The sequence below is a fragment of the Podarcis melisellensis genome, assembly GCF_964234715.1.
Source record: "Podarcis melisellensis genome assembly, chromosome: 12".
In the NCBI taxonomy this organism is placed as follows: Eukaryota; Metazoa; Chordata; class Lepidosauria; order Squamata; family Lacertidae; genus Podarcis; species Podarcis melisellensis.
Window position 1 is genome coordinate 39,564,031 of NC_138544.1, and position 12,350 is coordinate 39,576,380.

General features: G+C 42.2%; 1 protein-coding gene across 1 annotated transcript in view; it reads left to right on the forward strand.

The window, feature by feature from the left end:
- The window catches only part of GPR158 (G protein-coupled receptor 158), a 118,287-nt gene that overhangs the window by 68,406 nt on the left and 37,531 nt on the right, over nt 1-12,350 (forward strand). The window contains exon 5 of the mRNA XM_081931523.1: nt 8,236-8,304. Coding sequence (XP_081787649.1) covers nt 8,236-8,304 — 69 coding nt within the window. The remainder of the gene's footprint in view (nt 1-8,235; nt 8,305-12,350) is intronic.

Genomic DNA, 12,350 nt, shown 5'->3' on the forward strand with positions numbered 1-12,350 from the left:
CTATATAAAAGTAATATAAGCCTCACCACTCCACCCTTCCTCTCCCCCAACCTTCTACTGTACTCAACACTAATGTCTCACAACAAATGTAACTGATTTGTAAGAAAGACTGTACAAGCTGAAAGAAGAGACAAGGCATGTACTTTTGTAAACCAAGAAAATCTCTAATAAAGAAGAAAATGCTGTGACAGCTCTGTGCAGAACGATTCAGCCTTAAAATAGCCTTCCAGTTTACTCAGAAACCAGCGAAATCAAATGCACATAAAATACTTGAATCCTACTGCTCAAATTAATAGCTGCAATCACCTCTTTCTATAAATAGACAGGCATTTCTATTTAGCTTTCCTAAGCAATCATTGCAGAAGCAACTGCATCTATCTAACAGATTCTGTATTGGATAACTTCCTGTCAGTTCCCCCAATTAAATGCCTGGCAGGAAACCTCAGAACTGGCTTCAACAATTTTGCTGCCTCCCTGCTTTGTTTCCACCCCCCCGCTTTATTTATTTCTTTCCATGGCAAATCCTTTGTGTTTGCCGTGATCATGAGACATGTGTTTGCTACAATTGTGATTTATGTTACAGAGAGAGTTGCCTGTACATCAGTCCTGTAATCCCATTACAGAGAAAAGGCATCTGTTTAACAGCCTGGTGGTAACTTATCTGAAGAGCTCTGTTCTAACTCTCTAAAGTTTTGCTTCATTATGGTAATATCATAGGCTTTTAATGGCTGTCTTAAATAACCGATACTGTTAAGGAGACATGCATCATGAATGGAAATTAGCCTCCCAAGTGTTCAGTGGAAAAACAAAGGCAGAACGCTTTTAATTCAGGGAACATAGCTTTGCGTTGGCCTTTGATCAATGAATATGCATGTCTGTGAACATACGTAATATTCTGTTGTATTATGTATATATACATAAGCATACACAAATGAGATGAGTGTCAGTTGACATTTTAAATGATCCTGATATGTCAATAAGGTAATTGTCTTGTGGCGGTGCACGCACTGGTAACTTTGAGACGGGGGTTATGGTTATTATATTCTCAATCACCTTCTGCATCTCTCTTTCAAGGTGATGTACATAATATCATAAAAAATAGCTAAAAGGAGTTATAAAACAGCACAAATAATAGTGGCAAATGAATTTAGCAAACTATTCAGCGGAGGCCTCTGTGGCAGAGACCTATTCATCTAGCTTGGAAAGCTTGACAGAACAAAAAAAAAGTCTTCAGTTGTTTCTGGAAGGTGCCGATAGCTGGCACCTCTATAGGAATGCTGTTCCACAGAACAGGGCCAGCCGCAAGCCAGATATCTGTGGATGTGGCACCCAGGCAAAGACAATTCCCGTAAGTGCAGGAGAACCTTGCTTCTACACCTATGCTCACACAAAGCCCAGAGGCACACAGCAACTATAGGAGAGGCTGCATGTAACTCCCATATCCCCCAACTAGTCCAGAGGTCCCCAAAGTGGGGCAAAGGGATTACTTAAGAGGCAAAGTAGGGGGCACTGGAGTTACAGTGAATGACCATCCAACTTAGAAAACCTGGTATCACTGCATCAAATTCAACCCTTTTGTTGAATTAATTAAACAAAATAGTTTTATTTGGCTTTTGAATAAATGTGCAATGAATTGTTACCGGTTTGAATTGTGTTGTTGTCTTCCTTAGTGGGTTGTGCAAACCACTATTCTGAATAATGGTTTTTACATGGTAGGGTAGGGGGCGCTGGGGATGAGTTTATGGAACCAAGGGGGCAAAGGCCTGAAAAGGTCTGGAAGCCACTGATCTTGCTCGAGCCTTCTTTGTGTTGCTTGCGTCTGAAGGATAAGCGACTTGCATTCGAGGCTGGATGGCATTGTGGGAGTCACACCTATGTATCTGTGCACTGGGTAGGGAGAGGATTCTGTTGAATTCTCAGGGACCCTTCGTCCCTGAGCACCTTTCATAGCGCAGTGGAAGGTCCTTGCGGTCTCTATGTCTAAAAGCTGCTTTCTTCATATTTACGTTTTCTTCCTTCATAACTAGATTAAGCACATTGGACAGCTCCTGGATAGCCCAGTCAGTAGAGCATGGGACTCTTAATCTCAAGGTTCTGGGTTCAAGCCCCACATTGGGCAAATGATTCCTGCATTGCAGGGGGTTGGACAAGAAGAAGAAGAAGAAGAAGAAGAAGAAGAAGAAGAAGAAGAGTAGTAGTAGTTAAAATCCTGCTTTATCACTACCCTAAGGAGTCTCAAAGCGGCTCACATTCTCCTTTCCCTTCCTCCCCCACAACAAACACTCTGTGAGGTGAGTGAGGCTGAGAGACTTCAGAGAAGTGTGACTGGCCCAAGGTCACCCAGCAGCTGCATGTGGAGGAGTGGAGACGCGAACCCGGTTCCCCAGATTACGAGTCCACCACTCTTAACCACTAAGTTCCCTCCCAACTCTACAATTCTGTGTTCCTCCACCGAAGGTTCTGGTTGAAGACAAAACACAAAACACAAAACACTCCACAGAACTACGTCATTTAAACGATTTAATTACATACAATCCACAGGTTGTTGGTTAACAGCAGCAACAAAATCTGGTGTCAGCAAATACCGCCAGCGTCTGCATGGAGGGATGTCTGACCAGTGAGCAAACACAAAGGAAACAGAGAATTCCACATCTGCATTAGCAAACCCTAGTTAGAGGACGGTTTTAAGCAGCTTTCCACAACCTAATGCCCTCCAGGTGTTTGGGGCTACAACTCCTGGCTGTTGGCCATGCTGAAACATCTGGAATGCACCCATTTGGGAAGGCGGATCTTAAAGAATATGTACTCTGCCACCTTGGCTGCAGGATTCCTTCCGTATCAGCCTGCAGTGTTGTATTTTTAGACCTCAAGCCTTCGAAGGATCATGTATATGGTGCGGAACAGAGTCTCTATACCAGAAGACACAGAGCAACTTATCTTCATCATAACATACCTTGACAGATTTACATTTCTTGTGTTAGAGAAAAAGATCAGGAGGTGGGTGAACTGAAGAATTGCTTGGGAAACACTAATACTCTTTCCTCCTGGATGCGATTCATTTGTGATTGATGACTTCTTCTTTCCTTCCTCTTCTGCCTTTTCAAGGAAAACACACACACACACACACACAAACAAACAAACACAAACATACACACACACACACACACACACACCCCTCAGTTTTAAAGTGGTATCCACAGTCTAGCTGGCCTTTGGCATAAGCATTTTTGACAAATATATGGCTTGGAGATAATGAAGCATACTTTCCCAATTAAAAAGAAAAATGAGCTTGCAGAGCCTTATATATCTACGAGGAATTGCAAAAGCACTACAAGGCTCCCAGAGTTCTCTCTCTCTCTCTGTGTGTGTGGTAGAAATTCTAGCAAAGTTGTTACTCCTGAGTATGCACACTCCAAATGCTTGAAGTTGATTTTGAAGGCTCAGTTTACACCTTCAAAGAGAATACATGGGAGTTTTCCTTTGGCTCATGGGTGGGCAGTCCATAGCCTATGGACCATACATGGCCCTCAAAAGTTTATTGCAACCTGCGTGGACCCCCTGGCATTTAACTGCAGCAAAACCGAAGGCTTAAAACAATGCAAATAAATTAAATAAAGATCCCTATTTCCCCTGTCCCTTTTCATGTTTTTTTAAAAAAACATCCTCAGAGCTTATCCAAGCACTTTCCAGTTTAAATCAGCCATGTTCCACTTCTGCAGCTCCCCAAACAGCCCAGTCTTTCCTTGTTTTTGATTCCTTGTTGTTATAGCAGTCCTAGAGAGTTAATTTATTGTAGTCCTATTAATAGCCCCGCTCAGTAGCTGCTTGCAATGCTGTCAGTGGCTAAAGACTCATCAGTCACCGGCAATCTGTCCCAAGTGCTGCCCACGTGCATCAAAATGGGACAAGCAGAGTAGCCAGCAGCAACACTTTATTGCTTCATAATAAAAGCATGGGTGTGCAAATGGTGTGTTGGTTTGGTTTGGTGGCAGAGAGGGAAGATGGAATGCAGTTGGTTGGAAGACAAAAGGAATGACTTTGGGAGAAAGGAGGGAAAAGTTAATTAAATGAATTGAGTGGGTGGGAGAGGGAGATTCACTTGGGAAATGTTCATTTACTGATTCTACCATGTCCATGTTCCCATCTTGGTCACACCTACTTTTCCACATCCGCCACACCTACTTTACCATGTGGCCCCCAGAGAGTTGCCAATGGGTCAATATGGCCCTCAATCGAAAAACCTCACCCACCCTTATTCTACCTGTATGGAATTCTTTTTCTGAAATGCCTTTCCCAGTGAGGCTTGCCTGTCTTTCTTCTCCTTCTCCTTCTCCTCCCTCTTTTTCTACTTCCCTCCAGCAAATCAGTCGGCTGGTTTTTACTCTGATGATTTTATTGCTCTCTGCTGGTTTCCATTGCTGAATTTTGCTGCATTGCTATGCTTGCTTTATCTTGATTGTTATTTTATAGTTTTACCCTTCTTTAGGTTGTGTAATAATCTCCCCCCAGAGCATGCCAGCTCGAGGGTGGTGCGTGCATTTTTTTTATGTGCAACATGCACCCAAAAAGGCAACTGCCTACAAAAATACATACTGCAGGAGAGAGGCATGAGCACATATTGTCACCAACTCTTAAACTTGGGCAATTGGACCTTTGTGCAGTTGTGCCTCATCCTCTCTGTGTTGCACATAGTCCTTTTTCTCTTCTTGCTATTGTATGTCTTGTGTTTTGTATGAAAGCATTTCCTTTTGCATTGTGGTGAAGTGACTATATTGAGTGCATCATTAAAGATGGCCTTCATTTATTTAAATGCATAACTGCCCCAGTCATGTAAGTGGGTCATCAACATGTTGTCCATGCCTCTGAGCACTTGTGAAAGGTCTCCTTTTAAAAATCCACATTGTATGAAAGATGGTTTGCTCTTCCTGCCCACTCCCTATTTGTACTGGCACATCCCCTTAAGCATGCCCATATTTCATTTGGGACCGGTCACCCACCCACCCTTCTGTTCTGAACAGAAGAGATGTTTTTGCTCTGTGAGTGAGCATCCTGGTGGGTGACAGGTGCCATTCTTTTCACTGATGGAGAGGCTCGCCTGCGCCATTTTGTGGTCCTGCCTCTTAAAGCTCTTCTTGTGTCTGACAGCCATTTTAGTGTTCTGCCACACCCCCAAGGCCCACTCAAAATGGGATGCATCCAGTTGGAAAAGAAAAAAGGGAGAGTTTCAAGATCCCGAAGGGTAATGTACGGAGAACTGCCACCACATTTCCTTTAATCTGAGACAAGTCAAAACTCAGGAATGTAAATGCTGAAATATTGGCATTTTTGTGCTTGATATTTTCTCTTATCGATTGAGTAGGAATGGTAGGATTATTCTATTTCCATTCTGCATCTATTTCACATGTGCTCATTCGTAAGTCTGTTCTGTCTTATGTTTGCCATATTCTGTGATCCATATGGAAATTCATATTTTAACATGCATTTAAATGCCTATTTTGTCACACAACACTTATATCATTGCATATATTATCTTGCATATTTCTAAAAAATACTTTATTCTAAAATTTGCATTTTTGCATTTTTATTATTATTCTTTTTAGTCGAGGACTCCGAAATTCAGGGAAGTGTGCAATCCAAAGAATAATTATGTTATGATCCATGCATTATGATCCATCCCTGGGGTGTGTGTGCGAATTAGGCTGGTTCATTAAAAAATGTGGACTAAATGAAATCCTCCTCCATCCCCAAAGAGTGACAGCCAAAGAGCCTCTGCCAGCACCTTCTATAGTGCTATATCTGTTCTACATAGACTGCAGTCTTAAAGATATTCACTTGTACTGAAATCAATGTAATGTACTTCCAAAAGAATACACTTATCACTGGGTCTTAAATAGCTTATTCCCCCTGTGTATGCATGAACAGTCCATGGATAGGCATTAAACACTAACCATACAGGCAAGCTAGAGTTTATAAAAGAAGGTCCAGTAGCTGATGGTGTGGTGGGACAGTGGTGCTCACTTGGCCTCCCCGCAGTTGAGTTGCTGCTGTGATGGAGTGAGGAGGCAGGGAGGTCAGCAGAGTGCAAAGGCACTGGCAGGAATGCCATATTGGCTTGGCTGGTGTGCTTGCACTGTGCTGACCGCTCTTCCACTTTTCCCATCTCTTTCCTGATAAGCAGCAGCTGACTCAGCTGTTGGGAGGTCAGGAGTACCGCTCCCTCACCATACGATCTGCTACTGAGCAGGACACTTTCATACCTCTCTCTCCTTCCTCCTCCTTCTGTTCCATCTTTACAAACATCACAGTGACTTTTGGGAGGCACACAGCCATTGCATAACCATCACCAGGCACTACTGCTTAGGATGCGTTTAGATTCATCTATCAGCCGACCATCATCCATTGTAGAAATTAATATTCTACACCAACTGAAAGTTCCTAGAGCAGGATTTTGATATCTGGTGCTCTGGCACATTAGCTTGAGCTGTTAAAGGAAATTATGCTGGTGTTTCCCTGGTCATTTTCCTATATGTACACTACATGTGCAGTCATTAATGCCAGTTTGCTAGCCAAAGTGTAGCCACTGCAGAGGGCAGCATGGAAATGTTTTGACATTTGATGACAACCTTCATTATGCCAAAGAAGCTGCCTGGTTTGTCGGCCTGTGGGAAACGGCAATGCCCAAAGACAGCTGCATCATTTTGGCAAAGAGATATTTAATGATTCTCTAGGGTGGAGGAACAACAGATTCCCTCCTAGCATAATGAGCAGTTGAATGGTCCCAGCAGAAATGATTGAATGGCAGCAAGAGTGTATTACTCATTGGGGAATGCCTAAACTCCTCCAGGTTCTCTTTTCCCTTGACCACTGCTTTATGCATTGCTGAAGGCTGTTCTGATGGCCCTGGTGGTATAGGAGAAGAGGCAAGAGAAAAGAAGCAATGGGAACGAATAGCCTTCCAATTTACCTTCTGAATATTATGTACATTCCAAAATGCCAGTAGCCATGAATTGCATGTACTCTGATTCTGCAAGCCAAAATAGTTGAAATATTAAAGGCAGTGCCAAAGAGATAATCAGGCCACCGTAAAGCAGCAAGCAGTTTTGCTCCCCAGAAGAGAGTTTGGGGGCATTTAAAAAAGTAAGGCTTTCCCCCTTGGAAAGGGTTTCAGTTCCCTAGATTTTCAGCTGTGGTGGACTGCTTCTACCTGATACTGGGCCTTGTCTCAAGAAGCCCTTGGACTTACTTGATAGCAGTAGCAGAGCTGACTGTAAAAAGCAAACATACACAACTGATTAGAATAGCTCTAAAATCATATATCATGTACATTACAGTCATTTTTGGTATCCATCTCTCAGCCTCGATATGTATATATCATAATTACAGTAAATTCCCCTTTAAGTTCAGATAATGATCTAAGAGTCTGGTTAGGTTCATTTATATGTCACAAAGCCCTCTCCAGTGAGGTGCATCTGTCTCCAACATTATTAGCTTTCAGGAGAAATTTGAAACGTCAGATGTTTGGTGGCTGAAGAATATGTTCCTGGCAATCCTGAGATCACTGGATGAAATAATATTTTTAACTGTAGCTGTTTTATAATTTGTGTGTGTGTGTGTGTTTATTATTGTGGGTGTGCTTGCTGGCTGGGGGTGGGGGTGGGGGAGAAAGGGTGGGATATAAATTCAATCAACCAGTAAAAAAAAAACAGTTTGGGGTGAGGGAAATGGTGTTTCCCTCTAGGAAAGTGAAGCTACAGAAAATGCCCAGCCCATGTGAACATTTGCCATCTGTTTAAATCATATAGGAGAAATGGATGTGATTATGCCTCCAAGCATCTGTACTAAACTATTTAAAATGGACTGCTTCAGTTTACACTGACTTGTATTATATTGATATCAATAGAGCTAATGTTGCAACCTTATTTGCTAGGAAGTAAATCCTGATGAGGGGAACCTGCTTACAAGCAAACATATTAACAGGTATTGAAAGCAGTTTAAACACCGGTATTCTGTGTTTGGGTTAATTAATTTACCAATCTGGTTGTTAGGTGGTCAGTCTTCTCTGTCTTGTGCTAAAATCGGTAACATTTATTCATCTTGATTATAACCCACCAATATGACATTTCATCTGCAAGCCTCTTAATGTTTCTGCTATAAATATTTTAAAGATAATGTGAAACGAATAATGCAATGGCTGTGTCAGTCTAATTTCTTGTACCTGTTTGTTTTCGTTTCTAGAGCATTAAGGCATCTGGTCTCGTTCTCTTGGAGACTATCCTGTTTGGGTCACTGCTTCTTTACTTCCCGGTGAGTTACACTGTTTTGTTCTTAAGGAGTATAAAAGACGAGGCCGTGAGCTGTGCATCAGATGCAGTGCTTCCCTTCGATGTTTCTCAGATGAGCATCTTCACACATCCCTGTCCTCACATGAACGATCATTGCCTGAAGGGCCCTCATCTTAGAGGTGCGCTTAGGTAATTTGAGACTCTGGACTTAAAAAGTCTCATTGGAGGTTAGGCAGAGATCTTTAGACCAGGGCTGAGGAACCTGTGATCCTCCAGGTACTGTTGGACTCCAGTTCCCATCAGCCCAACGGCCAGGGAAGATGGGATTTGCAGCCCAATGCACCTGGAAGGCCGCAGGTTTCCCATTCCTGCTTTAGATGGTAGTGCTTATTTACTCCACCCACTTTAAAGTATGATAAGATAGCCCTGCCAAGTTTGGGGTCCGCTGCAGCTCATTCCTGCTAAGTAGAGTCCGAAGTCCTTCTCTCATGGCACCACTGCCTCCCCTTTACACATTCCTAAAATCTCTTATACGTGGGCTGCTCACAGTAGCAATTTACGCTGCAACAGCCTGCCCTACGCCATCCTCTGAAGAATTGTGGAGTCGCCACAACCATTTCCTTTTCTTCTTTTTAACTTAAGGGTGTTACACGATGTACCCAGAACCATTGTACACCAGCAGCACCTCATAAACAGGAGCTGGATCACAGCAGAGCTATATCAAAGGAAAGCAACACAGGGGCACACTTAGGAAAATACTGCGCTTCCGTGGCTCCCAGTCTTATTTATTAGCCAACAGGTTGTGAAAAATAGCTTGCGGACTTTATGCACCTCCTCTCTCCCCTCCCCTTTAAACAAAGCTATTGATGCCTAAACTAAGCTACAAAATCTGTCTACTGTTCTTTCAATATGTCTTGTATATAGAAGGGAAACCCAAATAATCTGTTGCCCTTCTGGCATTTGTTATAAAACAGGGAAATTGACTCAATTCCCCCCTCCCCAATCCGGAATCAAGCAACATATATAGACACTGGGTTTTTCAGAAAACATACTGCTATTTTTGTTGTACGTGGGTACACTGTGGAACAATACAAAAAAAGAAAGACACTGATTTGTTTTGTTTAGAACACCTACCTTAGGGAACAGATGGCCATTATAGAACATGTAAAGGAAAGATGCTAAATACCTTCGCCTATTTCTAGCCTCTTACATTTCTGAGATGAGAAAAGTGGCATAGAAAAACAGGAAGAGGAATAAAGACACATAGTTTGTTTAACAAACCATGAGTAAACCATCCACAGTAATCAAGCAAACCACGGTTTCTACAAAGTTTGGTTTCTTTTTTCCAACTGCTCTTGCCTTGTGCCTTTGTAGTCTGTGGAATGTCTTGGCTAAGGTGTTCAGAGTAACCATGGTTAAGGAGAAGGTACTGGATTCACATGTAATGCCAAGCAATAGTTAAAACAAATCAAGGTTTGTAAGCAAACAACAAACCATGGCTTCAGATCTTGGTTTGCTGGCTGTAGACAAAGCTGTAACTATAGTTAAACTGCTGTGCATGGTTCTTACATAACACTAAGCCATGGTTTCGTTTATGTTTGACCCAGGCCACTCACAGTATATATGTTAGGAAAAGTATGGGAAGAAGGAAAACTAAGGATAGTTGTACAGTTCTTCTCGAGTTTGTTCATGTGGAAACATGCTGAGGCGACACTTTTCTGTTAGATAACTCTGTTTTCATCTCCTTGATTGAAATAAACATTTGATCTTGCCATCCAAGATTTATGCCGCAGCTTGTGGAGCTTTGTGTATAAAGCCAATAATGAGGCCTAGATGAAAAGCTTCTTGTATTTAGTTTCTGTCACCCCTTTATTATCTTTTGATGCTTTTTCTCTCCGCCCGTCTGTTGCCAGTTGTTTCAGTTTGCATAATAACTACCACTTCTAGTGCCCAATGCATCCCTGTGAAGTCTGTTGTGTTGTTGTTTTTTGCTAAAAAAAGAAAGGAAACCAAAATTCCAAAAGTAACCCCCTGTACTCTCCTAATACCATAGCTCTGTTAAGATGACTGGAAACAGAGCACACTATTGCCCCGTGTTATGGTTCTTGTTCTGAAATCTCCCCCAGATGAGAGCACCCAACTCAGGAGTTCTCTCAGAGCCCCCAAAGCCTTGTCTTTCCTTCAGAGAGATCTTGGGGGGTGGAGGTCTATGGCTCCTAGTCTAAGAGGCTTAGGATGCTTCTCATCATTGAAGTCTCCTTGGGGACACTGTGCAAACTTCCTTCTGCCTTCCCTCCTCCCTCAATTACTGTTCCTGCAAGGCAGGGGTGAGGACCCCTCCGCTTGTTTGGAAGAGGGATTCTTTGTTAAACCACTTGGGAAGGGGTAGCTCTGTGAGAGGAATGGGGTCCCCTAACAACTCTCAGCACCCATAACAAAATATACTTGGTGGGGGGGGGCAGAGCCATGAGAGCTTGCATTGTTATGATGCTGCTTGGAATGTATAGTGTAGATGGGGCCTATGTGTGTGCAAGCTGTACATGAGTATATTGGGGTGGGAACTGTGGCCTTCCAGATGTTGTTCAACTCCAGCTTCCATTGGCTCAATCCAGCATGGCAAATAATCTGGGATATCAGGAGCTGTAGTCCAGCAACACCTGGAAGGTCAACAGGTTCCCCACCCCTGCTGTATATATGTGTGAATGGGGACTCTCCATTTTGCATACTGCATGCACACACGGCCAATAAAGCTTCTTATCTGGTCTTTCCAAAAGTGAACCAAAGCCCCACGGATAAACATTTTAGTGCAATAAGCCCTCTTGGGTTTCAGGACTCATCTCCTAGGGCTGCATTACTTCTTTTAATAAAACAAAACAGCACATTTCATTGCATTTAACAAAATTCACATGGCACTTGATTGTAAACAAAAACCTCCAAGTGCTTTACAGAGAATGTAAAAAATATACATTGTAAGTGTCAGTAAAAATCAAAGTAGAAAAATAAAATTGAAACACGAATAAAAGCGACATTTAAAAATATACATTATAAGCTAAATTTACAGATTAAAATTGACTTCAACTTTACTTGTTCATTGCATCCATCCATCCATCCCTGAATGGAACTAGTTTCTTGTGTGCATTGCTGTTCAAGCACATGGAAGGAAATTCCACTGAAGTAATAGAAACATAGAATTGTAAAGTTGTAAGGGCCACCCAGCCCAGCCTCCATCAATGCAGGAATCTTTTTGCCCAATGTGGGACTAGAACCCACAGCACTTAGCTATCCCAAGTCTATGAGACTTCCTTCCTCGTCACTTGTTTAGGATGAGTGTGTGGAGAACATAAAGCACATTGGCCCTAATTAAAGCGAATGCCACTTGGCATGTCACCAGGATGCTTTTGAAAATTTCATTTAGTGGCTTTATTTAGAATTTAAAAGAACTGACCTTAAGCAACTTTGCTCAGAGAGCCATTAATTATTATGATACTTATTAGCTGAGGGATGACATTTAAGAACACCCGTTTCCCTTTAATACCTGCTCCACAGAACAGCTAGAAAAGTAATTAGAGTTGCACACTTTGATTTCCCCTCCCCTCCCACAGTTTATTCTCCTGTAATTAACTTTATACATCTGAAGTAACTAGAAGCTTATTTGAACACCAGAAAATGTCTTAACGTTATCCAACTCTCTTATTGTAGAGCAGGCATAGGCAAACTCCGGCCCTCCAGATGTTTTGGAACTACAATTCCCATCATCCCTAGCTAGCAGGACCAGTGGTCAGGAATAATGAGAATTGTAGTCTCAAAAATCTGAAGGGCCGGAGTTTGCCTATGCCTGTTGTAGAGAGACTAAATTGGAAGTGCTTATTGTTATTCTCCTTTTGGCATATTGTAGCTGTGTTGATTCATCTATCCCCTTGATATGTTATATACTTGTTATATCCACTTGTATAGACAACCTTCCAATCCCCCCACAATAAAAACCCCCAGAAAACAAATTCTGCTTACATTTATATCCCACCTTGTCTTCAAAGAGCTCAAGTTGTGGCATTCACAATTTTTCCTTGT